This window comes from Onychostoma macrolepis, chromosome 03 (assembly GCF_012432095.1).
Source record: "Onychostoma macrolepis isolate SWU-2019 chromosome 03, ASM1243209v1, whole genome shotgun sequence".
Lineage (NCBI taxonomy): Eukaryota > Metazoa > Chordata > Actinopteri > Cypriniformes > Cyprinidae > Onychostoma > Onychostoma macrolepis.
This window is the reverse complement of record NC_081157.1, coordinates 31,924,144-31,951,860: the sequence shown is the minus strand read 5'-3', so window position 1 is coordinate 31,951,860 and position 27,717 is coordinate 31,924,144. Positions and strand designations below refer to the sequence as shown.

General features: G+C 37.3%; 2 protein-coding genes across 4 annotated transcripts in view; one reads left to right on the top strand and one right to left on the bottom strand.

Moving 5' to 3' along the window:
- The window catches only part of gpatch8 (G patch domain containing 8), a 34,897-nt gene extending 28,659 nt beyond the window's left edge, over positions 1–6,238 (bottom strand). The window contains exons 1-2 of the mRNA XM_058771525.1: positions 6,115–6,238; positions 123–200 (exon numbers count right to left, since the gene is read on the bottom strand). Of these exons, the coding sequence (XP_058627508.1) occupies positions 123–200; positions 6,115–6,159 (123 nt within the window). The 5' untranslated portion in view covers positions 6,160–6,238. The remainder of the gene's footprint in view (positions 1–122; positions 201–6,114) is intronic.
- Positions 6,239–8,903: 2,665 nt separating this feature from the next.
- On the top strand, positions 8,904–27,308 carry map3k14a (mitogen-activated protein kinase kinase kinase 14a). Of its 3 annotated transcripts, none has more exons than XM_058768939.1 (17): positions 8,929–9,080; positions 13,968–14,050; positions 16,526–16,763; positions 16,852–16,891; positions 17,029–17,203; positions 18,522–18,896; positions 20,421–20,555; positions 20,677–20,806; positions 20,949–21,077; positions 23,342–23,440; positions 23,527–23,684; positions 23,809–23,959; positions 24,043–24,390; positions 25,755–25,840; positions 26,060–26,198; positions 26,539–26,639; positions 26,724–27,308. In XM_058768939.1, the coding sequence occupies exons 3-17, from the start codon at positions 16,535–16,537 to the stop codon at positions 26,940–26,942; spliced, it is 2,514 nt and encodes an 837-aa protein (XP_058624922.1). In that variant the 5' UTR covers positions 8,929–9,080; positions 13,968–14,050; positions 16,526–16,534; the 3' UTR covers positions 26,943–27,308. The 3 variants fall into 3 exon arrangements, with proteins under 3 accessions (XP_058624923.1, XP_058624922.1, XP_058624921.1); XM_058768938.1 differs by lacking the exon at positions 8,929–9,080 and adding an exon at positions 12,845–12,937; XM_058768940.1 differs by lacking the exon at positions 13,968–14,050 and having other exon boundaries at positions 8,904–9,080.
- The last annotated feature ends 409 nt before the right edge of the window (positions 27,309–27,717 follow it).

Here is a 27,717-nt window from a genome sequence, read left to right as displayed (position 1 = left end):
TAAGGGAAGGGGCTGACCATAGAGGTGATGTGGCTATCCCTGACTGGACCAATCATCCACACTCTCACATACAGGAAGCAGCTGTTCTAGTTAACAGTACAAAGTGAGGTGTGCGGCCTTACCGGTTCTATGGGCTTGTCCAAAGACGCCTGTTCCAACTCCAACTGACCTTCCTCATACTGGTCAAAGTGATTTCCACCCTGAGAGGACAGAGAGAGAGAGAGAGAGAGACAGGGAAGATGACAGATTACAGCAGAGCAAACATTTCCTGTAAAATGTTACAAAATGTAAATAAAATTTGCTAAAATGAAAGATGTCCCATTAACATTTCCACTCTAAAAATCTCAATAATGAACAACCAGAACAGAGACATCAAGTTTTTGTGTACCGATTTTTGGTTTCATGCTCAAAGCTAAACTCCAGAATAACCGGATCATTCATCTGCCACGATTTCGACAGCAAGAATTAAATCAGATGAGAAAAAAAATTAGGTCACCTTGAAAGGGAGGAGGGCTGATTTCCAATCCACCTGCTCATCTTTTTCTCTATGAAAGATAGGTCAGTCAATCTAGATTTTACCCCCTTTATCCTTGTTATTTTAATCTTTTGCCACTCGCTACTGAATAGAGATAGTGAAAAGAGAAATTCTGTACGCAGTTGAATGAGATCGGGCAGGAATTAAATCTGTGTCTCTACTACGAGTGCCACAGCTCAAATCCAAACCACTGGACCTCTTTGGCCTTTTAAACCTTGGGTCTAATGCAATATAAACTAGAGACCAGTCTAAAAGTAACACACTTTAAAGACAACTCTTTAATGTTGCAATGTAACGGATACAGGGACAGATATTTTTTCCCCATATTGTCATGTTCATCTGAGTGTACCAAAAAAAAAAAAAAAAATCTATTCTATTCATCTATTCATCATTTGTTGAGGTCGAATGTAAGAAGTAGTCAGGGTTTAAGTGGACTAAATGATTGAAGTCTGAGCTCAAAAATTAAGCTTTTTTTTTGCTGACTTCCCATTTAATTTTTTATATTCTATTTAATGCTGACTTTAACCTTTGAATTCACCTGAAACTTTTCATCTTAATATGTGACCATGGACCACAAAACCAGTCATAAGGGTCAGTTTTTTTAAATTGATATTTATACATCAAATTTCCATTGATGTATGGTGTGCTATGATAGGACAATGTTTGGCTGAGATGCAAATATTTGAAAATCTTGAATCTGAAAAAAAAAAAAAATCAAAACATTGAGAAAATTGCCTTAAAAGTTGTACAAATGAAGTTCTTTGCAATGCATATTACTAATCAGAAATTAAGTTGAGATGTGTTTACTTTAGTACATTTACTAAATATCTTCATGGAACATGATCTTTACTTAATATCCTAATGATTTTTGGCATAAAAGAAAAATCAACAATTTTGATCCATTCAATGTATTTTGGCTATTGCTACAAATATACCCGTGTGACCTATGACTGGTTTTGTGGTTCAGGGTCACATATGAATATTAAAGCATATGAATTACAGGATCATGGCAAATGAGTAGATAGGAAATTGATTTAATACAAACAGAAACAGCTCAAAAGACTGACAGCAGCTAAAACTGGTTAAGGCTGTGAGCTGTTTTTGTACACCACCATGACTCTCCAGCTCTGTGTGCCATCCCGAGCCTCTGCTACAGGGAGTAAACGCGTCCCAATGACAGGCCAATGACAAACACACCCACCCACCCGCATACACACTGCTAAAACCAGAACTGGCCACTACAAGATTCTGAAGAACACAGTAATAAATTCACTCAACAATACAACGGTTGCACTTGACATTTTTTCGGTGCAACAACATTCAAAAGCATACTCCCACATACATCCAACAGGAATTCTGTGTGCTCTTACACATGCAAGCAAAGAAAATACACTCTCAGCAGGGTCACGATTTGACATGCTCCTGCTCTCCGACACAGCACAGAGTGTTGTGGCAGCAGAACAGCAATACTGTGCTAGAGAGGAGAGATTTGTAGGCAGAAGGATTATGCAGAGGAGCAAAGCAATACCACGTATGACAGATGCATGTGGTGCGTTCCCCAAAGGAAGGATGAGGCTACTATATCCTCTCATCTAATCAGTGGCTCTAAGGCTGTCTTTGTTTAAACTCTGACCCGAGTCACTGCTTAAAGCTGTTAGGCATGAAACAGCACCTGTTCTGAGAATTTACACTCTGCACTCACATCCACACACAAAACACACTCAGTTACACAACACAAGAGCAGTCGTACAGCCTGAAAGCTTGCTTTGCGTTCACCCGAACAGCTGATGACAAGGGTCAGACTCATTATGAGAGGTCTTATTGGATCCCACTGCTCATCTACAACTGATGATAATGAGAAAAAGGTGGGCAGCACTCATGTATTATACAGCTCTCTAGAATACTTAACTCTGATTGGTCATTTGCTGCATTGAGCAGTCAAATATGACCAATAAAAGTGGATTTTTCACTGCTGTCCATGGCAACATACGACTTCCATGTCTCTCACAACTCTGCAGTCATCACAAATCAAATTGCAGATAAATAACAAAAATTTATATAGTAATATTAAAGGAACAGTTCACCCAAAAATACAGCTGTTCAATTTGGGACTAAAAGATCTGATCAATGCCTAATTATGAGAAATAATTCCCGAAGGAAATGAGAGACAGACAGTGACACCCCCTGCGGGAGACCTTTCTGGGAAATACATTTCCATCCTGCACGGATTTTACTCTCATCCCGTCTGCTGGTAGCGAAGACATCTGCCCGGCGACAGCAAGATCAGTGACAGTTTGAGTCCAGACCCCTCAGGAGCCAGAGCTGAACTCATATCAGCAGAACTTTGAACAGAAAGGACAACCACTGAGAGAGAATATGGCATGGGGCACATCGATATACATCAAGAGAGAAGAAATCAACATGGAGGCTTTGCTCTAAGCGGAAAGAAACAGAAGGGGTTTTAAATGAACTTTCATTTTTCAGCATGCACACAAAGCCCTTGTTTAACTGAAGCCAAGACAGGAGCACAATGCAGAAATGTGACTGACAGTTTGTCTGTTGTGGATCAACCAAGCAGAACATGTGGCTCAGATCGCGTAGCGTGATTCATCAGACTGTAAGCTGAACTTACAACCCAAGTTCTGCAACTCATCTCTGAGATCCTGCACACACCTCAGTGCTGCAGCTAGAACACACAACCAAACATGGAGAGAGAAACCGCCACAGCTAAGATAAATAATCCCACTCTATCACCCAATTAAAGACATCAAAGCCTTGAGCAAGCTACATTGCAACACTGAACCGATCCACTTGAAACTGCATGGTGTCATGCCCAGTCTTTATACGGATAGACTTGAGTCTAACTCAAACCAATACTGGTGAACTTACTTTGCCTCTTCAGGCTCACAAATAAATATATGCAGTGCATTCGGTTGTTTGCCAGACACTGCAAGTGAAAAAAGCCGACAGTCAACTAAAGACCAGCCTGTGTCATAGACTGTCAGACTGTGTCTGTTACATAAAACGAAAGATTTATATAAACGTACCTCATGAATAAAGATGGACCAAAGGCACAAAGGTGAAGCTACAAACATACAAAACTGACCACTCCAAGACCTGAAAGGAAAGTACACAGACCAGCACATTGGTATGCTGGCCACAGTCAGCAAGAGGCATTGTGGTCAAAGATAGACATACTAAGCAGGTAAACACACAAAGCATTTTAATTCACAATGCAGCGTCTCGCCTAAGACAAAGATGAGCAAAGCGTAAAAGGAAAAACACAAGGGAAAACAAGAACAATGAAAGTGACCTCTGTAAGATGTCTATTAATATTTATTTTCAGTCTTCCAACATTTCATGGGCTTAGTTGTTATAGTCCCCTTAACATATCACAATCTGAAGCTTAACATGCTAAAATGCAAATTTGATTTTGACAATCAGCTAAACAAAGTCAGAAAAGTAAATGTTCAAAGACAAAGAGCTTTTTCTTAAATGCATCTGAAGACTTATGTCTTCTTCATGTCATTGTTCTCTCACAGCAGTTTGTAAATGTTAATGCTCGAAATAAACTGACTTTAGTTTTCCATAACTATATGTGGTTCACTAACATGCACGGTGAATGCAAAGCTCTGCATTTCATTTCATTTTGATAACTGACACGGTCTAATTCCAAATACTGTGTCTAATATTTGTTGTGAATTTTATTTATTTAGGGCCAACCTACAGTAAACCGAGTGAATGAATGTGTAAATAAATAAATAAGAGACAGTGCGCATGCAAATGAACACATTTCTATTGATTTATGCAAGTCTTGCATGTGCACAGCAGGTTATTTTATATATCTGAATAGTAAAAATATACACTACTGCTCAAAAGATTTTGTAATGTTTTTAAAATAAGTCTCTTCAGGTCACCAATGCTGCTAAAAAAATACAGTAAAAACAATAATACTGTGCAATACTATTACAACTTCAACGAATTTAGCCATTACTCTAGTCTTCAGTGCCACATGATCCTTCAGAAATTATTCTGATATGCTGATTTGACTGATTGATGTTTTAGTAATTTTAAATAAATAGAAAGTTCAAAAGAACATCTTTTACTTGAAACAGAAAATGTACCTATATTATGTCTCTACTGTTTGACAAATGTTGTGTTGTTGTTATATACAAGTACTGAAATCTTACTAACTCCAAACTTCTGAACACTAGTCTAACAAGGCTGGTAAAACTGGACATTGGTTAAAAAAAAAAAAGTTTAAAACAGCAACAACCAAACACTATTATCGATTGTTTAAAGAATAAACAAATGCTGTTAATTCTGTCGCCAGCCCCTGACAAATTGCCAAGGCAAAGCTCTCAGTTGGCTGCTGGCTCTAATCTAAACTAAGGGCTTCACACTGTTCGTGGGCACTCTAATAAAAGCCTGTTTGTTCCTGCCAATACTCCATGCACAGCCCAACTGGGTGGTTTTAGAAACCCTTCTTTCAGTTGGGGGCTGAACAACATGGCCCATCTGCCTACACATCAGTGTGGGACAACACTACCCCAGCCTCTAGATAAATCAGCAGAGAACCTTCCCAAAAGAACCATGAAGAATTATATTAAGAAACCCTCATGACAAATAACACTGTTCCTCAAGAAAAAAAATATTCCTTGTGCATTGCCCAAGAAGGCTACAGCAAGATTTGTCGAAAGAAGCAAAACTTCTCGATTTCAAAAACCTATTTTAATTATGACATGCCAACACTCATCTGATATCAGCAAAATGCAATAAACAACGGATCTCTCTTATCACACTGAGTCCATGCATCAATACTACAGACCTTGTAACTGACAGGAAAGTAGTCTTTATACCAGCTGGTATAACTTGCAAATCAGGTATGCAAAATACAGCACAAACATGCCATTGTGCAAGATGAGAGTCAGTCTGAGACAAAAAAAAAAAAAACCAAAACAAAAACAAACAATGCCTGTTTTATTCACATATAGCCAAAACCGCGAGCATACACAGGACATGATAACACGGCTAACGTCCTAGCAAAGTTAAAGCACAGTTTTGACTAAAAAGAGCTTTAACTACAAAACTCAGCTTTTGATTCTGAAGCTTCACAAGTAAAAGCAAACATTTTACATTCAAATAATTAATATTACAGTCAGCTGGCCGTTAGAAAATGAGATATTTGCTCATATTCTTTTGACTGAGGCGTTTATCTCTAAATGCCAGGCCAGCTGCGGTCATCCTACCAGCATCAAAAAAACAAAAAAAAACCTTCTCAAATTAACAACATATCCCGTCAAAGACAAGGGGGTCAAATAACGGAAGTTCTCAAACTTCAGCGGCCATCTGGATATTCATTGGAAATTCTTAAAAATGTATGAGGTAACCTGGACAGCTCACTGGTCTCGAGCTTTTCGCTGCTAAGCTGGGACGATAGCGCTGTTGCAGTGTCATAGAGACAGCGCTAGCTCAGCGGCTCAAACGAACAATACCAAACTGTACAACGCACAGCTCTACAAAACGCACGGTTATCCAATATGTTTCAGATACGTGCAGCTCCTGTAGTATTTTTTTACCTGGAAATCACGTTCTTCGTTGAATCTAGAGAACCTGTCGGCCATTTTCTCTCCTGCTCGCCTCGTCTCCTGCGTTTCGACTCTGTTGACCGAAACGCCCAGTGAAGTAAGCGGATGAGCGATAGACCAATGGCAGCGCGCCTCTGTTGATTGATGGGCTAGCTGTCCAATCACCTAAGAGCGTCGTACTCCGAACGCACTGGCTCTGGAATAAAGCATTTGAACTATCGCTGGTGTTTGTTCTTCATACTAGCATAAATGGCACAGTGTAGGAATACCGTGCATTTATTGTAAAAAAGGATTCTGGACACTTTTGCAAAAATGTACGCATCCGCTTTAAAATGTGATTTAGCACTATTTTATATAAACCTTTTAAATCTCTGTTTATGAATGACCTATTAATTTCAATGGCAATACACATTTTGCTCAGTTTAATATATTTTTGTTTTGTTATTTTATTGTATCATGTATATACATATAGCATTTATCATTCATGTGATTCTTTGTATCAGCTGTCTTTTGATAGTTAGGCCTACTGCGAGGGCCCCCTCTGGTGCCAGAAAAACAAAATCCCATTGGCTCACAAGCTTGTCAAAGTAAAAAAAAAAAATATCTATAAATAAATAAAAAACTTTGAATCAAGTGGAAATCTCTTGACTCTCAATTCTCCAGTATTGCACTAAATTAAAACAACAACAATATTAGTGTAATAGTATCGTAATATGATAATTCAAACATTTCACCAATAAATGAACTGTTACAAGATGTTTTAAAAACAAACATAAATTTAGTATAGGTACTAAATTAGTAGGCCTTCAATGCACAGTATAAATTATAATAGATTTAGTCATTCCGATAAGACAAAACTGACAAATGTCTGTCATATAGTCTGACATGTTGGGGTCAAGCAGGAGAAACTGTTATTAAACCTTTAAAATCTCTTTACAAACAGACTCTAAAAACTTTGGACAAAAAGTCTAACCAATATCACCATTGCAGGGTTTTGGAGAAATACAATTTTGTGAGCTTTGACAACTTTAGACTTTTCTCGAATTTATTAAATTTTAAATGGTTTGGCCCCTTCCATACTTCGTGATTTTGTGCACTTTCGTTCTACAGTCTCTGTAAGATTTACTAGATCATCATCCGCTAGTGATTGTGTTGTTCCATTTCGTCAGTCTGCCTTTGGATTATCGTCTTTCTCAGTGAAAGCTATTACTCAGAAGACATAAGGATGTGCACATCTATTGACATTTTTAAATTGAAACTAAAATCTTACTTAAAATCAACTCAACTCTGTAAACACTGACGTTGATATGGTGTGGCTCTGATATGATGTGTATAAGTATTACTGTACTGTATGTTTTTCTTGTTTTGTTTTTATGTTTAATTGTGATTATGATTACCTGCCAAGGGACTGCGGATGAAAACTAGCCATTGGCCACATTTGGTACAATGCATGAAATGGAAACATTTATGTTAAAATTGTACATGGTCCCTTTTCAAATTAATTTTAATAATAAAAAATGCAGGTGTGTGAAATGCTCATCACACAATAAGTATTTCTTGCATGTAATTTTATGGCATCACCAGTTTTAAAACACATGATTGGTGTGGCTCATCAAATATCATTCATATAGCATTGCTCACAGAGCTAGTCAAATCTTTTTAAGTGATTCTTCCCAGAGCTGAAAGGCAAGCACAGTCTGTTGTGGTTTTAGTTTCATCCAAAACCTATGTACAACAAAATAAAAGCAAGCATCATATAAATTAGATAATTCAGTCAAAGATTAGGTCATTTGATCATAGACCAAATTCTGCATAATCCAGTCCATTTTCTTATTCTACCTAAAATGGGACGAAGCAAAGGAAACAGTTACGTCAAGTTGGACATGAGTTAAAAACATTCCTCAGGATTCCCAGGCTGGCTGACTGTGGCCCATTTTCAAAATTATATTACTTTCAAGTTTTTCCCCATCCTCTCATGGGATGTTTCTTTCTCCAGTTTTTGTGCATGTCAATGCACCAGTAGATGGTGCTGTAGACCAAAACATTGACATTATACTACTGAAAACTGTAGATTTATGCACTGAAGATCAATAAACAAATGTTATTTTCCTATAAATGAAATTAAAATGAAAGACGTTCTAAAGAACTTTCTAACTTTTTCAAACCACTGATGTAGCAGTTCAAATGCTGCGAGACTTTTTGAACAGGTATGCCCTGCTAAAAAAATAAAAAACAATAGAAGCCGAATAGAAACCATCACAGAAATTCCAATGGTTTCCATTAAAATACCATTATGAACCATTGGCTTTTTCCAGTAAAACCATTACAAAATTCCCTTTTGTAGTGTGTTTTGGACATTTTTCCAATAGCATTTAACATCCCACCAATAGAATCCATCACATACCAGTAGACACCATTATAGTTTCCATTAAAACCAATACAATTCCCATTATAACCATTAAAACCATTACATTTTCTATTGTGTTTTGGGCAGGGTTCTATTGTTTTTTTTTCAGCAGGGTGAGTGGGTAGGCTATGTCACTTTTACATTATTTCCTATAAAAATATCTCAAACTACCTCAACAAGTGAATAAAATGAAAGTTTAAAGTGTTCTACATTGAGATTATTTTATGGCATTTTTCATTTTTCGTTTCGTTTTAATTCATTAAATTTCACAAAACAGTTTTGATACAAACAGTCAATCTGCCCATTTAACGTCAACCTCAAAATGCTTTCAGAAAACTTTACTTTCAGTATGAATCTTCAGCCTTGCCCTTGATGTCACACTCTAGACAGCCGCGTGAACGCGCTTGTGCTGCCCAAGCATGCTGTCTATGTAGGCAGCGTACTAGCAATTGACACGCATCCTTCGTCTTCCTGTCTCAAAGCGACCAGAACAGAGCTCGACAACGTCCGACACAAGACACATTCTCCTGTCTTATTAAAAACAATTAAGGTAAGTCCCCTTAACTTTACCGAATTACCCTTATAGTGTCTGTCACGACGGCCTGTCTTTAATAGAGACACGAGTTTAATTCACTCAATTCCGTCTCGGAAGATTTTCTCTCCTGAGTTTGTGCGAAATGGCGGAGCCGCGAAGGAGGAAGTTAGACGCTTCTGCCTTTCATCGTTTAAAAATGTTTTAACGCTTTTCTTCATGCAAAAACTCACGAACTTTCAAAAGATTATTAATATAAATGTCTAAAAGATAATTAAGAAATAAAGTCGTTGGGAAAATAATTTTCTTGCACAAATCTCTTGAATGTGAAATATGTAAGAAAAAAGTTATGTTTCGCTTCATATTATATGTAACGTTAATTAAATAGCCATCATATATTCAGTTGCGCAACTTTTACATTTGCCTTGAGTGTGCAAGGATCTACCGTAGTATAGTTCATATCCCCTTCATATGCAGTATACATAAGTGAAAAAGTCTATTATCACGCGTTTAATGTCTGTCCTCGAAAGCACTTATGTAATGCGATGGAAGTAGTGTGTCATAGCAACAGCCTTTTATGTATTGGGTGTCTCTTGGTGGCAAAAGTGCAGAGGGGCCCCTGACAGGTATTAAGGAGTCTGTTTGCAGTGTGCTGAGCAACAGGTCCAGAACTTACAGGCCTCCGGTCCCTGAGTTTAGACTTTAGCAGAACTTACTCAGGCCAAAAGCATCTTGTTCATGTGTGGGGGCGTGGGTGAGTCACTGCTTAATGTCTCTGTGTCTGTGTGTGTGTGTGTGTGTGTGTGTGTGTGTGTGTGTGTTTCAATCTGTTTTCCTTTAAGGCAATACACTACAAGCAAAACTTTTTTTTCTTCTTTTTTTTCATGCACTGGTCAATTTTGAGGCTATTTTGTTTCCATAACACGTCTTCTTCTTTCAGACTAGTAGAAAACAAGCATCCAAAATACACATTCAAGTGTTTAATTTATTACCCTTTATTTTTTTGCATCTGCAGATTTCAATTACAATAGATAACCTGAAAGGCATTTTTCTTAAAATGATTTTTTCACTCCATTCTCCATTCTCCACTTCACTTACACCAAGCTTTACAGTTTTATTCCTGTCTTTATTCCAAGCTGGTTGTTCATCTATTATTTGCCTGGTTTATATGAAATTGTATTCTTAAAACAAGGTGATTTTTTATTTTTTTTATTTATTTTTTATTTCTTGGCTGTTGACAGTATTTTCTGATTCATGGAGTGATTGATCTAATATGTCAACAAAATTAATCATGAATGTTGAACCTGGATTTATCCAATTTTCTGTACCTGTTTTGGAAATGTATGCAAATTAGTGCACTTTTAAGATATTTCCTAATTTGCATATGTAAACATAACATTTCAGAAAACTTGTAATGCAACAATGTGATTTAATTAACTGGGAAAATAGGGTGATATTTATTAGATTTACCCTGTTCATCTGTAGTGTCTTGTGCTAAGTTGGAAAATTGGTTTTCATGCTTCAACCAGTTTGCACTTTCAACCATCGTTTTGAATGTGTAAAGTGAAAAAGCAGTAGTTTTAAAGGTTATATAGCATTTAAAAGTGATGGAGCTTCCTATACAAACACGCACACCCAAGTGTCACCTTTTCCAAGAAAACCTATGAAGTGATAAAGACATTTAATTGCCTAATGTCTGGTCTTACAAACACATACACACACACACACACAGTCATTGTGAAGTGGACATTCCCGAAGGTTAAACCAATGTTTTTTTTGTCACACACTTCAGTGGTAAAAGGCTGTTATTATACCTCTTAGCATGTGTGTTTTTCTTCTCGGCCCTGTCCCTGGCCTCAATACCACACTGTTCCTGTTTGAGCTGCCCGAAACATCCACACTTCTGTATGCCATAGATCGTTGAATCCACTGTCTGTCATTTTGTGTTTTCTTCCTCATCTGCCTGTAGCTGTGTGTTCTCACTTCTGCAAAAAAAACTTTCGACATTTAAAAAAAAAATGCAGAACCTGGCCTGCATGTCTACTTTTTTTTTTTTTTTAAACGGTTGATAATTACAGGCCGTGAGTTTTGATGCGTTGATGAAATGTTAACGTCCGATAACAAGATTTTGTCTGAGCGTTATAAGCCAAACCGCACCATTTCCCTGAAATGTTAATTAGAAATGACAGATGCAGGGTGTGGCATAACTCCTGGTTCTGTAGTAGCCTGAAAATTAATTGACTGTGACAAATGTGCCTAAAAAAAGTTTGCAGTGTGAAATTGCTAGACTTTGCTTTGAATAATATACAGATGTGCGATTATTATGTGAATAATACACTACCATTTAAAAGTTTGAAAAAACGTCAAGTTTGCCTTGATCCTTCAGAAATCAGTCTAATATGCTGATTTGGTGCTCAAGAAACATTTTTATTGTTATGAATGTTGAAAACAGTTGTTCTGCTTAATATTTTGGTGAAAACGGTAGCACATTTTTTCAGGATTCTTTGATGAATAGAAAGTTTGAAAGAACAGAAATATTTTGTAACATAATTAGTCTCTTGATCTATTTAATGCATCCTTGATGAATTTTTCATTTCCTTATTTAAAAAACAAACAAACGTACTGACTTTTGAATGGTTGTGTAACTTCTGAAAAATGTTTAATGTCATAAAAATGTTTTAGCTCCATTTCCTTCAAAGAGAAAATAGTGATGTTTATTTGTATTGACATGCCTTTTAGCTGACAAAGTTATTTCTAACTTGAAAACCATTCAGTGAAGCAGTCAAACCAGTTATAAAAAAAACAAAAACAAAAAACAAGCAAGGTGTGTAAATAGAAGTCATTTAGGGACAGACATTTTTTTTTTAGCTGCTACTTTTTATTACATATATTTTCGTCTGTCATCAGCAACATTTATATTTGGATAACTTCTTAGTACTTTGCACCATACACATGCCCTAGTGTACATGTAAAAAGCAAAGTATACTTTGCACTTTAGTTATTGAACTTAGCTTTGCACATTGAGTAGGATATTACGACAGCATTTTGGATGTAGGCTTTGATATGGAAATCCAGTGACATGTAACTTGACGTCAGCGAATTGTGAGGTTACAGTAGATGAGCAAGATCTGACCTTTCTCAATTTGATGAGGTGTTCAACGCACTAAACAAATACAAATTGGACATTTTAAATGCCACTGCTTACCAGTAGAATCTGTCAATATTTGGTTGAGCGATGCCTGTTGCCTTGCAAGAAAGAATTAGGTAAAAAAAAAAAGGGATAGTTCACCCAAAAATGAAAATTCTGTCATTATTTACTCACCCTCATATAGTCTGAAACCTATGACTTCACTTTTTCTGTGGAACATAAAAGAAGATATTTTAAAAGAACATTGGTTTCTCAAAACATCTTTTATTGTCCACAAAGAGAATCCATCATAAAGGTTTAGAATGACATGAGGGTGAGTAAATGATGAAAGAATTTTAAATGCTAAAAACATACACGCATAAATGGAAACGAAAGGATTGAGGTGGATCTATTTGTACAAGAGAAAGTTCAGTTAAAGAATAAGAGGCTATCAGGCAGGTGAAGTTACTGCGAGCCGGACTGCAGCCTCAAGAGGAGGAGGAGGAGGAGGAGGAGGAGGGGGGGAGCGCAGAGAGGGGAAATGGAGATGGATTTCCCGTAAATCAGCTCCATCCAATCAGAGCGCAGCCGCTGTCAACATGGCAGAGAGCCAGCGGGATCAGTCGTCAGAGGTGTAGAGAGAGAGGAGGGACCGGCTGTGATAGTGTTAGTAAACGAGTGTTTGGATCATATCATATCAGTTCTCTCATGCTTTGCTCTGTGCATTTGAAGCTGCATTTAAAAAGCGGTATGTTTTCCTCTCTCTCTTCTGCTTTTTCTTGTTTGCCTGAGTAAAATGGGTGAGTGTTTGCTAATCATCATTGAACGCAGATGACTGTACTGTAATGGAAAGGACAGTAAGCAGCAGTGCCGGTCTCATGATGTCAGTCTCTGCTAGGGTCTCATGTGAAACTGCTCTCATTCAGCGTGAGGAACGTTTGAGGAACTACAGGTTGCTTGACTGCGTGACTTTCTTTGCAACATTTTTCCATTGCTCATGTACGGAGCGCTGTCGGATGGATTTTTATCTTCCCACAGTGCAGTGAGTGCTCTCTGAAGTCATTTAGATGATGTAACAGCTTCTCCATTAGCTATCAAAATGGAGGATTCGGCTCCTTGCAGCCAATAAGCCTTTGGCAGCATCTACAAGGATGACGTTGGTTTTAGATGGAGGCCTGTTTTCTCTTAGTGTAGAGGTATAAGAGAGAGAGAGGGAAAGGGAGAGTGTGGGACAGATTAACTGGGGTCATGTAAAGGCTCACTGATGCAACATGCTGTAACTGCGTGAGACCTTGCAGAGTTTCTCCAGGCTGTGCAGATCTTTCCAGCTGAATGGAACAAAAAGACTTGCTTGTTCAGATTTTAGAGTATTCATGTTGTGAAAGCCTTTTGGAATAATTTTCGCACAACAAATAAGTTACTTCTTTCAATTTTGCCGCTTTGATTCATTTTATAGATGCAACGTTATTTAGTTAAATGATTGCACATTTTTTAAAACAAGAAAGAAGAAAATGTGGTTGCTGTTTGCAGGGCCAGCCACCACAATGCTAGAGTAATGCGAGCGGATGTGGGCGCTGTGTAGTTGCTAAGGTGTTTTTGTGATTCTGGCTTGTTTCTTTGCAGTTGCTAAGGTGTTCTGAGTAGTTTTAACGTATTGCTATTAGAGATCGACCGATATATTGATTTACCGATATTTTTCCCGATATTTAAGCATTTTACCATAATTGGATATTGGTTTTGTAATATCAGATTCACCGATAAACGCCTCCATCTTGCAGGTGTTTTGAGAATTGCGCGCAGGATCTCCAGCGCATCTGAGGGGAGACAAGACAACAACAACGCCGTACAACAACAAGCACAGGTACTTGATTTGCTGTAGTTAGTAAACTTTATTTAATATAACAGCCATTAATGCACAAATTAGATGTATTACATAAATGCCTGATGTGCAGTTTATGCACGGAGTCACGTAAGATAATCCACCAGTCTGTCCCAATAAAGAAGTAACTTTGCCTGAATTAAATAATATGCAGCCATGAATGAGCGCATGTTGGAAATAAAAGTGCTGAATTTAATTCTCTCTCTCTGTTGTATTTGCTCATCATTAGTCTCGTGAAGCTGCTTTCATTTTGCTGTTCACTCAGCGGTTGATGCTCAGGAAATGCTCCATCACGGCCACCGCATGTAACTTTTAACAAGATTCACTTGTTTAAAACACGCTAAATTATATTAACATTTACTATATAACTATTATTTCGCTGATACACATCTAAATAAATGCTCTGGGTGTGTGTTCACGGTGCGTGTGTGTTCACTGCTGTGTGTGTGCACTTTGGATGGGTTAATTGCAGAGCACACATTCCGAGTATGGGTGACCATACTTGGCCACATGTCACCTCACTTTTTTTTTTCTTTTTTTTTTTTTCTTTTTTTAAAAAAATACATCTCTATGGAAATTCATTATTTATTATCTCCGCGAGCGATCGCAATTTGAGTAGGCTATAGTTCTGTGTAAATGCATAGATAAAGCGCACTGTCAGCAGGCATTTCATAATCTAGAATGACAAAAACATATGAATAATTCTGATATAACACATCAGTTGAGAAATGCAATAAAATACAATGTTTTGTTTGTTATATTTCAATATTCCAGAGAATATTATTCAGTGAATTAACATTATCCAGTGAAGTATTCTTCGCTCTTTAGCCTATTAAACAGCTTATAAACCTAAAACTGTAGTTTAAAATGAAGTTATTTTTTCCATTTGAAAACAGACATTCTACATTTATTTAACTTATTGTTAATATCACTGTTGCCGCTGATGCTTTTTATAAATAAAATGTTTTTACTGTTGTAATATGAAGATTAAATTTAGTTAATTTTCAACTTTTTTTTTTTTTTTAAGATGACTGAAAGGAGGAAAAACCAAAGTGAAGTATGGACTTACTTCACTCAGTTATTTATTTACTTTATAACAGTGAATAAATATCTGTTCTGAATATCGGTTATCGGGCACATAAACATGCAAATAATTGGTATCGGTTATAAAAAATCAATATCGGTCGATCACTAATTGCTATACAGTTGCTAAAGGCTGGAATACACTATACGACTCTGAACAGATTTTTAAATGCTAGGCATCACGCACTTAACAGCTCTGTAAACGGTCAAAGATTAAAAAATTGGTCATAATACACTAAACAACTGAGGGTCATATATTACCAGACTTGAAAATTGTTGAGATCATGAGAAACTAATGCAGAAATGTGTTTTGTTGCTAGTAGATGCGTGACAAATGAAAACAATACGGAGACTATCATAAACTATGTGATTTTCTGCAAATGCTGTCAACTCAAATCTGCAGGCAGGCTCTCACTTTTGGCGACTAGCGTCAACTACTTCAGACTGTAAATCGGGGCAGAAATCACGGCAAAAGTCATGTAGTGGCACACTTTGAGGCATCATTCATGTCTACAAGAGGTAAAAAAACAGACCAAAGTTTAATGCTTAAGGCAAGGCGCAACTGCTATTTCTCATACATGCTACATTCCATTAACAAAAGCATTACTGTATTTCAAAACAATGAGGAACTAGAAGAAAAAAAAAATTAACCACACCTTCTGAGGAATTTGATTTGAAAATGTATCATAGACCTGTCAAACAAGGAAAAAAGAGCTTTGATACGTTTACCTCCCACATGTACCCACAATGAAGTAGTGAGAATTAAGCTAATCACTTTTGTAATTCATCAATGAATGCTCTGATATAATGTTCTAAATTAGGACTTTTTCAGTTCCAAAATGAGTTCTTAAGAGTGGTGAGCTTATTTTATCGTGGGTTGTACAACATCATCCTGTCAAACAGTGTCAAAACAAATCAGCGGTGGTGTGAGCCGCATAGTGCCCGCCTTCATTTTGATAAGTAGAAGGCTCATGTTTCGCCCTCAGCGGCTCCTCCCGCTCCACAGATCAACCTTGAGGAGCAGGAAGTGTTAATGTGAAGAATAGAGTCTTTGTGTTGACTGAAAACACTGAGAGCAGTGTCCTCAGTTGCCTTTAGCAGGTACAAAGTTCAGGCTTTGTGACCAATCACTGTTAGAGGGAAGATTGAATGAATTTTGAAAGAAAATACCCTCCCCTGCCAGTCAGCATAACCAGCACCGGTTAGTGAAGGCCAGGTGTGTGGGATCTTTTTCCCACAAAACGGTTATGATTGAGCTGTGTGTGTGCTTGAGACAAAAAGAGAACGACGGACCATATTTAAGCACTGTGAGGTTTAGTGATACTTCTGTCGAATGAGCAATATGGTTTATTGATCTTTTTCTTTGTTTCGTAGGAGTTCAGGATGCAGCGAATTTTGAACTCCACTGTCCCGTTCTCCCACATGGCCCAAAGGGACATCAAGGCTCTCAACTGCCCCAGCTCGGGCCCAGCCTCTCGCACAGAGAGCAAAGGAGGAGAGCGGGACAAAACAGATCAGTTGAACATCCTCTGGACAGTCATGTATCGTGGAACTGCTGACCATGAGTGGACACAGAGGACAGAGAAACAATCCATTATTGCACAGGCGGAGTGTAAGTACTGAGGCTGAAACAGATAAACTCATTTGATTTTATCCAAATATACATTTGGGATAAATTCTTTCTCTTTTTTTTTTTACAGGTGAGTCACAGGATTCACAGGAGTTCTGCCCCAATGGCAGGTAAAGTCTTATGTGACTGTCTGTCACACAATCACGTGTTCCATTATGTTCTCTTTTAATACCAGAAATTAATATATCACGGGAACTTACTTATTCTCTGACATATATTTTCCACCACAAAACGGGTTGCATTTTAGCATCTCCTCCCAGTTGCTTCTTGGAACCATCTCTTGCAGTCGGCCCAGGAAGAAACGCCATAAGAAACATCGTCGAAAACGCGGAGAGAAGGACAGCCGAGTGAGTGAGTCCGTGGGAGTCACCAGAGTGCCAGAACAGGACAGCGGCGAGTGCCTTTCTTCATCTCTCATTCAGGTTAGACAGTATTAACTATAATTACCATAGAGGAGGGGGAAGGGCATGGGTTCAATAAAAGATGTATTCAACGACTTCATTCCAAAATTTAATGTGCTGCTGTGATGTTTACTATCTAAATCCTCTTTATACTCAGTAAAGGGTCATTCATGTCGAGTACAATATTTGTTAAATTGTGACATATCGAATACTGTTTCCAGGTCCGAGCCTCTACTCAGTGTTGATACCGACTCAATATTATTTCAACAGCCATTAATGAGCAGAATTAATTTAAAGCACATCTTTAGGCTAAGCATTTGTCCTGGACACTAATATTTTAACAATTCAGAAAAGATAAATCAGTCTTTGTCCAACTGAGATTTCCATATGAAGATAAAGGTTAGGATCATGATTTATCAGTAGTAGTGTAGCACCATTAGAATGGACTGTTGTTTTCTTTTGGGATCTGATAAAGCACTTGGACCCAGACTTAACAAGGGTATTAAGATAACTATAGTTGTAACATTTTAATAATCTTTCTAATTCTGTAAGAAAGTCCACACCACAGCTAAAATGATGATGACAGAGGAATGATAAAATTGGAATCACTTTTTTCCAGCTAATGAACAATAAAAACATTGTCAGTCAAAGTGGTACAGACGCTAATTACATTTAACATTTATAGTTATTGTTCTTAGTGTGAACAGGCCTTAACTCTGATAATGACTTAAGCAGTTGAATCCAGCAGAATTTGACATTAGCATTTTGCTAAGATAACAGATTGAAGCTAATAAGCACAAAGCGCAACCTAATATTGACTGAATTAGTGCATTTTGAATATAATGGCACAATTTCTGTTGATACTGTTCAGTAGTGACTATAAAAATGGTTATTTACTACTTCATCATTTTTGGATACAAATTTTCACTGGTCTTAGCACCCTGGCATTACGTAATTAATGAGGGGTGCATGTGATACAGCCTTAGGTTTTCTCTGTATCTTATCAGCGTAGTTTTGCTGATGTCTAAAAGTGTTACCTAGGTACGAAGCACACTATGTTTTCCAACTGAATATATATAAAGATTGCCTGTTGATTTAAAACTAGACTGTTGTCTCAGCTGTGTTTATACAGTGTCTCAGAGGGAATTCAGTGATTAGCTAACACTTGAGTCAAACAAAGCTTGTCTTTAGCTCTCCCTAGAGGCCTGAAGCACTTGACATAAGTGACATATTTACAGGTCCAAATGGAATTTTTTACTAACATTGATTTTATGCAGTGCTTTTCAAGTGGCTTTCTCTCTAATAATCCAATCAACTTTGTTGTGTCCTGTTGTTTCAGGTTAGAGATCCAGTGTGCATCAGCAGCAGCAACAACAACAGCAGTGCGCACAGCAGCAGTGGCCTCAGCACGGAGAGGGTGTCCGTGCAGGAAACAGAGGGCCCGTCGTACTCTTATCCGTGGGAGTCCCGGCGGCCCTCCTTAACCAGACTATCCTCCTGCCAGAGCTACGGCCAAGAGAGCGAGGAGCTGAAATCTCCCCTGAGAAGTGAAACTGAATGCCCTCTGGCTGTTACAGCCCTGAGGAACTTTGTTACAAGCGAAGATCGCTGCTTTGCATACGGCTTTGTCAAAGACGTGCTGAGAGAGGAGAGGGAGAGAGATGAGGACGAAAGAGAGGAGAGCGACAAGAATGAAGGGATCCTGTTCAAAGAGGTGATTTGAAATGGCATTTAAAACACATGACGGTGAAGCACGTTGAAACTGACACATGTATGAACTCATACCGAAAGAGCGTGATGCATGGATATGTTCTCTTGCATGCAAAGATACAAATTTACATACAAGTGCACAACCTATAAGGCATACAGGCACACGCAACCTGATTCCTCTAGAAAGAGAATACAGATAAAGACAACATAAGCTTACTAATACAGAGAGGAAGAGAGAGAGAGAGTGAGAAACACAAGCACACATGCATGCATGTGTACACACAGCCAGAAATTGACTTGCGGTCTTGATTTCCTGTTTTTCTTGCGTTCAGGAGGGTTTCATGTTTACGTCACCAGCCTAGTTCTGCTTAGGGAGTTTCCTTGCAAAGAGAAATAAGCAAACCGTATTAAAAAAAAACCGTCTTCACACACTAACTGTGCTTGTCATGTGCTCTGAAATTAGACATTTTAAGTTGTTCTGTGGAACTGTTAGGAACTGTTAAAGCTGCATCAGTGTTGAAATTATGGCCTTTACCGATAAACATGGTAGATGCCATAATTTGTTTAAAAAAGCCAAAGTAGTTTATTTAGCCATCACAACATTGTAAAGTACATTATGAAAGATGGATAAATATTTACTGCACATGTCTAAGTAGCATTAATAAAAGTCGTTTTACTTTTTCAAGAAATAAAACTTTATTTTTTTGAACAAATGCACAGAATTTAGATATAAACCACAGTTCAAAACTTTGAGGTGAGTAATATTTAAAATAAATAAATAAATAAATGAATACTTTTATTCAGCAAGGATGCATTAAATTGATCAAAAGTGCTAGTTAAGACATTTCTAATGTTACAAAAGTTTTCAATAAAATATGCTGTTCTAACTTCTTATTCATTAAGAATCTTGAAAAAAAAAATATTACAGTTGTTTGTCATCAAACAAAATTGATGATTATAAGAAATGTTATTAAAGCACAAAATCAGCATATTAGACTGATTTCTGAAGGATCATGTGGCACTGAAGACTGGAGTAATGATGCTGAAAATTCAGCTTTGCATCACAGGTATAAATTACATTTTAAAATACCTATATTCAAATAGAAAAGTTATTTTAAATTGTAATATTTAACAATATTATTGTTTTTTTTCTACATTTTTGATCAAATAAATGCAGCCTTGGTGAGTATGAGACATCTATTAGAAATACAAAAAAAAATCTCATAGACCCCAAACTTTTTAATGGTAGTTTAGTTACATGCGCACACAGAAAACCAGATATTAAATTTCAGATTTTAAAATTCTATGCTTTTTTTTTTTGGTCTAAAAAATAAATAAAAAATTTAAGTGAATTTATGTATTAAAATTATCGTGTACGGTATGCAAATGAGGGAAAAGGTAATCTAAATGGGTAATGCATGCAGCTGTTTTTATATTTGTCACTATATTGTTCATTGTAATATGGCTGGATAACGGTATTGGCCAATCAACATCCATGTCATTTGACATCAACATCTCCCTTTTTTAGGGGCTACAACCAGTCAATTTTGAATACAGGGAGGGACGGGAATATGAACGCTGTAGGTTTCTCAAGCAGGGCTCCTTCGGAGAGGTCTACAGCATCAAAGACAAAGGCACCGGCTTCGTGTGTGCCGCCAAAAAGGTATTTGTGCCCTCCTTTTGTGTCCATCTTATTATTCCGGCAGATGGCACTGCTGGCATTCAAATGCAAGTTACTGTCTGTTGATCCGTAGATGCATGTGTGTGTGTGTGTGTGTTTTCAGGTGCCGTTGGTGAGTTTCAGCAGTGAGGAGGTGGGCTCGTGGAGTGCCCTGCAGTCTCCTCAGGTGGTGGAACTCTTTGGAGTGGTGCGTGAAGGTCCTTCCATAATCCTCTTCATGGACCTTAAATCCAGTAAGTGCTCAGAAGCACTTTTGTAGACACAACAAACAACCTCTTTATTCCTTCATCTGTTTCTTAGTTCCTTATTTGACAAATGTGGTGTCCTGGTTTTCTGGAGAGATGGAAATGTTTGATGATTTTGCGCTCTTTTCAGGTTCTCTAGGACAGCTGGTGGAGGAACGAGGCCGCCTGCCAGAGGATCTGTCCCTGCACTACCTTCAGCAAGTACTGGGGGCGCTAAATCACCTGCACAGGAAGCGCGTCCTTCATCTGGACATCAAAGGTACGTCCAGAATGTGGGCTGGATAGTTAAAAATGCCACTGAAGCATTTGATTGGTTGAGAGGGGTGGAAGCTACGTGGAGTCTTAAAAAGTCAAAAGCGGGAAAAAAAATAAGCATTGACTTATGGGGAAAGATGACATGATATTGACATTTAACGTCCCCACGCTATTTATGTGGAAAGTGGACATGCGTTTTTTTTTTTGTTTTTTTATTCGCACTTCCTTATTTGGGATCACAGTTCTTTGGAAACCACATAGAGAAATGAAAAATCACAAGTGAGATGTCCTTAATATCGCAATATTTTCTTCTAAACAACAATTGAGATTAAATGTGGAAGAGAGTGAGACTTTTGTGTGAAATAAAATGACCCTGTCACATTTCCACATGTATATTCAGATATGCCACGATATCAAAACTGCATTTTAATTTTAATTTGTTAAAATAATGAAATTTCTAAAACTAAAAAATAGAAATATTAAAAAAATCCAATAACATTGACAAAAGCACATAACACTATTACTAAAACTTAAAACGAAAACTGAAAATATATATAAAATAATAATTCATAATATGAAAAAAAATACCATAATAGTGTAAAAATACAAAAATAACATTGAAGTTTATTGTAACTGATGGACTCCATACCTCCTGAGCTATAAAAGAGTAATATGTGTGCAATACAATTGCCTCATGAATTGGTTCTTTTCAAAGTTGCCACAGAAAACACTGTAAGCAAATGTGTTACGTAAAGCCATAAGCAATTTAAAGAACTATAGATTTGCTGTTGAGGAATTTAAGTGGATTCTAATGCTGTCTTTTGTGGCTGGCTTTAGTTGTTTTTCCGGGGGACAGGGTGAGACAAACAGCACCTGTGGGGAGAGAGAGAGAGAGAGAGAGAGAGAGAGAGAAAGAAAGGAGATCAGAGTACAATGTGAGCAACCCAGGGCTGGGAATTTCCCACAGCATGACTCATGTGGTTCAGATGAGGGGGGAGGGAGAACAGACCAAGAGATCAAGAGAAAGAAACTAGACACTGACTGAAGAACTGACCATATATAATCCAGATGGACACAAGAGAATAAATGAGCAGCTTTATGTCTTTATCAGTCATTCAAATTGATAAAGGGCAGTTAATTTCAAGCAAGCAGTAAAACGAACCTTTCTGCTCTGACATCTACAGCACCATCTGCTGTCCAAATAGTCTGATTATCAATAATTTAATCTACAGTCAACAAGCTGTGGTTTGCAATTTAGAAACCGAAAGTCTCACACACTCCAATTTTATCTTTTCCTGGAACCGTCCAATCGCCACTTCTAGAGCAGAGACTTATGGGAAGAGATGTGCCCACTGGCAAACACATTTATTTTCTAAATACACATTGCTAGTCTAATTGAGCATGACTCGACAGTATTGCATTGTGAAAATAGATGCAATGAAACAGCCGTTGAAATGGCTTGCGCTTGTATGGTTTACTAGTTAATGTAAACTAATAGTCAGATAGCTATAGTTTTACTGCACCCATCCTGAAATCTTACCAAAAGTTTGTTGTCAGTGTACTGAAGGTTACAGAAATAGAAGAAAATTATGATCAATTTGAAGCAGAAGCACTGTCATTCTGATGCAACAAGATGCTCTTGAGGATGGTCTGGAAATGAAACCTTTATTTTGCAATCAGAAAGCCTCAGAAATGGGTGCTTGTGACATTTTGAAAGGGGAGAAAATGCTTGGGGTTGGTAAGATTTTCTTTAATGTATTTAAAAAGAATTGTCTTATGCTCACCAAGGCTGCATTTATTTGATCAAAAGCATTTATTTGATCACAGTAATATTGTGAAATATTATTACAATTAAAATAACTTTTCTATTTTAATACATTTTAAAAATGTAATTTCTTCCTGTGATGGTAAATTTTCACAATGTCACAAAATCATTTTATTGTTTTGGTGCTCAAGAATCATTTGTTATTATTATCAATGTTGAAAACAGTTGTGCTGCTTAATATGTTTTGTGGAAACCATAATTGTTTTCAGAATCCTTTGATGAATAGAAAGTTCAAAAGAACTGCATTTATTTGAAATATTTTGTAACCATAAAAATGTCTTTATTGTCATTTTTGATCAAATTAATGCATCCTTGCAGCATACAATTAATGTATTTTATATATTTAAAAAAATCTTACTGACACCAAACTTTTAAATGGCGGTGTACAGTTAAAGTAAAATTTTAGCTCACTTTGTGTTCTCACGTTTGTGTTTTATTTTCAGCGGATAATATTTTGCTGTCGGAAGATGGGAAAGATGCATTCCTGTGTGACTTTGGATACTCGGAGAGATTGGACAAACAAGGGCTCAGTTATTGTGAGAGTAAGTACATTTCATTATAGTCTCAAGTATATTTCAAGTGAACATAGACAAATACATAAATTAATCAACTCATTTTGTATGTTTAGGTCTGAAAGGCACAGAAACTCATATGGCACCCGAGATGGTGCTCAATGAGCCGCGCTCTTCAAAAGCAGACATCTGGAGCAGCTGCTGTATGCTTCTGCACATGCTCAACGGCTGTCATCCTTGGACCCGCTACTATTCCCGCCCATTATACCTCAAGGTTAGCTACGATTGGAGACCGTTTAAATAAGCCACATTTAATTTTAATTTGTGTTTTGTGAAAACTACATGATTTGCATTCACTAAACACTTACAAAGTATTGTTTGTGTTTGCATGCTGACAGATAGCAGAAGAGCCTCCGCCAGTGAGGGAAATCCCACGTGACTGCAGCTCCTTTACAGCAGATGTCATAAGATCAGGACTGCAGAAAGATCCAAACAAACGAGCCTCTGCCAAAGAACTCTTTGTTAAAACTGCTAAAGCACTTAAAGAAGGTAACAATAAATAACCATGAAACACAAACGAATGGCTGTATATTAAATGTTACCCAATTAAAAAGTCATACATTTATTTGCAGTGGGGGGACTTCACAGCCCCGCCAGAGAAGGAACCTATCAGAAGCCACTGGGGAAGCCAGAGAATCCAGACTCCGCCCATTCAGCCACACCCACCACATCCCACCACACCACGTTCTCTGATAACTCTGAGCTGCAGTGGATGAGCTCAGAGCAGAAGAGGAGAGTGGGTGATGGGGAACGTACTAAGCCAGACAAGGTAAAACAGTGGAAACGAACAGAAGAGACAAGAAACGATGACCACTCTCCTCCGAAGTCACTGTTCCACATTCAAACCACTTCACCTGAGCCACAGATCATCAATAAGACCGAGCCAGAACCAACAGTGCCAGAAAAAGAGCTGTTGAAAGGTGAGCCGCCGCCACCTGATCACGTCATATTCATAGCGGCCAGCTTTACACTGCTCTTCAGACTCATAGTAGCTATATTTCCATTCCAGTTGTGAATTTAATTTACAATTAGCAAATTGTTTCCTTTGTCACTTCTGGGAAAAATGACATAAAATAATAGAAATGGAATTTGAAGCCACTTCATTTATTAAACACACTATCGTACAAATGTTTGGGGTCAGTAAGATTTAAAAACAAAAGAAATTATATCTTTTGTTCAGCAAGAATTGATCAAAAGTGAGAGTAAAAACAATTATAATGTTACAAAATAACACTGAAAAGATCTGCAAAGAAGTACCACTTTCCACTAAAATATTAAGAAGCACAACTATTTTTAACATTGATAATAATAAGAAATATTTGCAGCAAATTAGAATGATTTCTGATGGATCATGTGACGTGACGTGTCGTGATCATGTGACTGGAGTAATGATGTTGACAATTCAGCTTTGCCATCACAGCAATAAATTACATTTGAAAGTATATTCAAATTTAAATAAAATTTCAGAATTTTTTATTGTGTTCTTAATCAAATAAATATAGCCATGGTGAGCATAAGAGACTCCTTTTAAAAAAATAAATCGTACCAACCCCAAACTTTTGAATGATAATGTAGAATAAGCAATATTTTCGATGTGAATTATTCAAGAGATTGCAGGATTTTATTTGGTAAACGTGTTCATACAGTAGTTTATGCACATGCCTTCTTAACATATAAAATTGTATCTACCTCAAGCGAGAGTATACGTTTCGTATATTTAATTCGCGTTTTGGTGTCATTTAGCATTTTTTCTATCCCGTATCCCAAAATTAGCATCAAAAATATGAGGATGGAAACTCAATGGGCCTCATTTATAAAATGTTGCGCAGAAACCATCCCAAAATTGATCTTACGATCATTTCTCAAATATGTGTACGAAAACGCACGTACACGTCTCTTTCAGATGTGAAATCTATGAATTGCAAATGATCTTGAACTTAAATAAATGGTTTCAGCTCTCTGCCTTGTAAAGTACTCCTAATTAATGTCATTAATATGTAAAAGATCACCAGTCATCATCCAAATCCTTTCATTTAGAACAGCGAGTGCAGAACAGCTTACATTTTCAAAAACCTGCAGTACTCCGACAAGAAAAAGTGCATACGTCTGCTCAGACAGTTTTTACAAATATGTACGTTGGCGTGGATTTAAGCATACGCACACTCTAAGATCAAATCTGAGCGTACGCACGCTTTATAAATGAGGCCCAATATCCTTACTTGTGATTACAGCCATCTGAACTGTAGCTTTGCAGAATATAACACTTGTGTCACTCTCTCTGCAGATTTCTATGTGAGTAGTCTTTCCTGCCCTCATTCTGCTGAGCAACAGGAGCAGCTGCTGTCCACTAGAGAATACTGGGACAAGAAGGTAAACAAACCCAAGCATCAAGTTCAGAATGCTGAATATGAGGTGACCTGTAATTCCCCATAACCTGATACGTGTCTAGTAAATACATTAGAAGGATATTAAGTGACGTTTAACTTCCTGACAACCATCACCTGTTGTTTGCTAGTAAAGCAACTCAGTTTAACCAATCACAACTTATTTGAAATTCAGTTTTTTTTTTTTTTTTTTTCTTTCTTCCAGGATTCAGGGCGTTGGTCATTCGGTCCTGGTGATGACCTTAGCTCAGGCGTGTTTTCTTACAACAGCCAACAAGATGGCCAGAGCTTCAGCACTGACTGGCTCGCCCCCAAACATCAACCCCCGCCCCGCTGCTTTGACGGTGTGTGAACAACTCCTGATTACTTTAGAGAAATTAATTAGGTTAATTATTCAGGTTTTCCAAGTAATTACTTGTGTATAGTCAGTAATAAGGAAAAAATAAATTAAATCAAGAGCAGTTTTATTAATATTATCAAAATCAGCAAGTCTAGGGACATATCCCATATTTAAGCATGCATATTTTTTATAAACCAGTGTTCATAAATCTGTCACATATTGGCACATAACACCGTTAAGCTACAAGAAGTCTCGTTCACTCATGCTGTTGGTATGAGATATTTTTAGATGACATTTATCAGGGTTATTTGTGCCATGCTCACATCTGTGCTTTGTTTCTTCAGGGGTGGATGTTTATATTAGGGACTTTGACGGGAAATGCTTTCACATTCGGGAGACGCCTGGGGTGAAAGTAGGCCACGTTGCAAGAGGAATCAGCGATCAGGTAAACACTGTGTGTGTATAGAACATGTCTTATTTGTATTACTCTTTGTGTTTGCTAGAGGTTGAAATCTTCTCTCTCGTGTAGATCTCAGAGAACGTGTTCAGTCTGCAAACAGAGGATGGTTGCTTGGTGCCCCATGACAAAGAGGTCCTAGAGAACAGCCTGTTTTTGCGCTGTGTCCCGGCCCCTGACTCCAGCCACTATCATCAGTACAGACACAACCCCTGCTACACCCTCGGCCCCGACTGCAAACTGCCATGGAGCTGGAGGATCAGAGAGGGCGTGCTGGAGACTAGAGACTGATCTGTTTCTGTCAAGCTTTGTATTGAATTAGTATTCCTGCATCTCATCTGTGCCTCTCCTCAGCAAAACTTTTGAGCCATTGTCATATTATTGGTTTACATTCTCAGTATTTTGTTGTTTTAACTATGTAGGTCTTTTGTTGCGCCGTGTTGTGAAGATCATCGCAAGCCTTCAAAGAGTCATTTCATGATTAATGGCAAGATTGCAAAGTATTTAGTCGATTAAGTATATGCCTTAAACCTTGAGCACTTATGAATTAGCTTTCAATGTCAGTACAGTTTACATTATCAAAATTTGAAATAATCACTGATCTCCTTTATAAGAACTGTATTTTAGAGTCATTCAATAAAAATACACTTTTTCTTTTTTTTTTTTTTTACATTTGTCCCAATTGTCTGTGATTTAATGAGATGTTGAATATTGTTGTTTGTAAATATTACAAGGACGATCTTATTGCATTAATCATTTGAAACTAGTAACCTGAAATAACACACACATTCACTTTTTATCCATTTATTTTTATATTTTGAGCTTAATTTTAGTTCAGGTTTTAGTCATTTTATGTGCTTTTGTCACTTTTTTTATTATTATTTTCTTTTTAGCTTTATTTTTATTTCAAAAGTTACTATTTCAAGTAAACAACTTGTCTGTTAGTTGTCATGGCAACATTTCAAATTTTTGTTTTAAGTTAAGTTTTTCATTGTTTCGGCTTTATTTTAGTTAACAAAACAGTTTTAGTTAACATTAAAAACACTACATACAATCGTAATTTTGA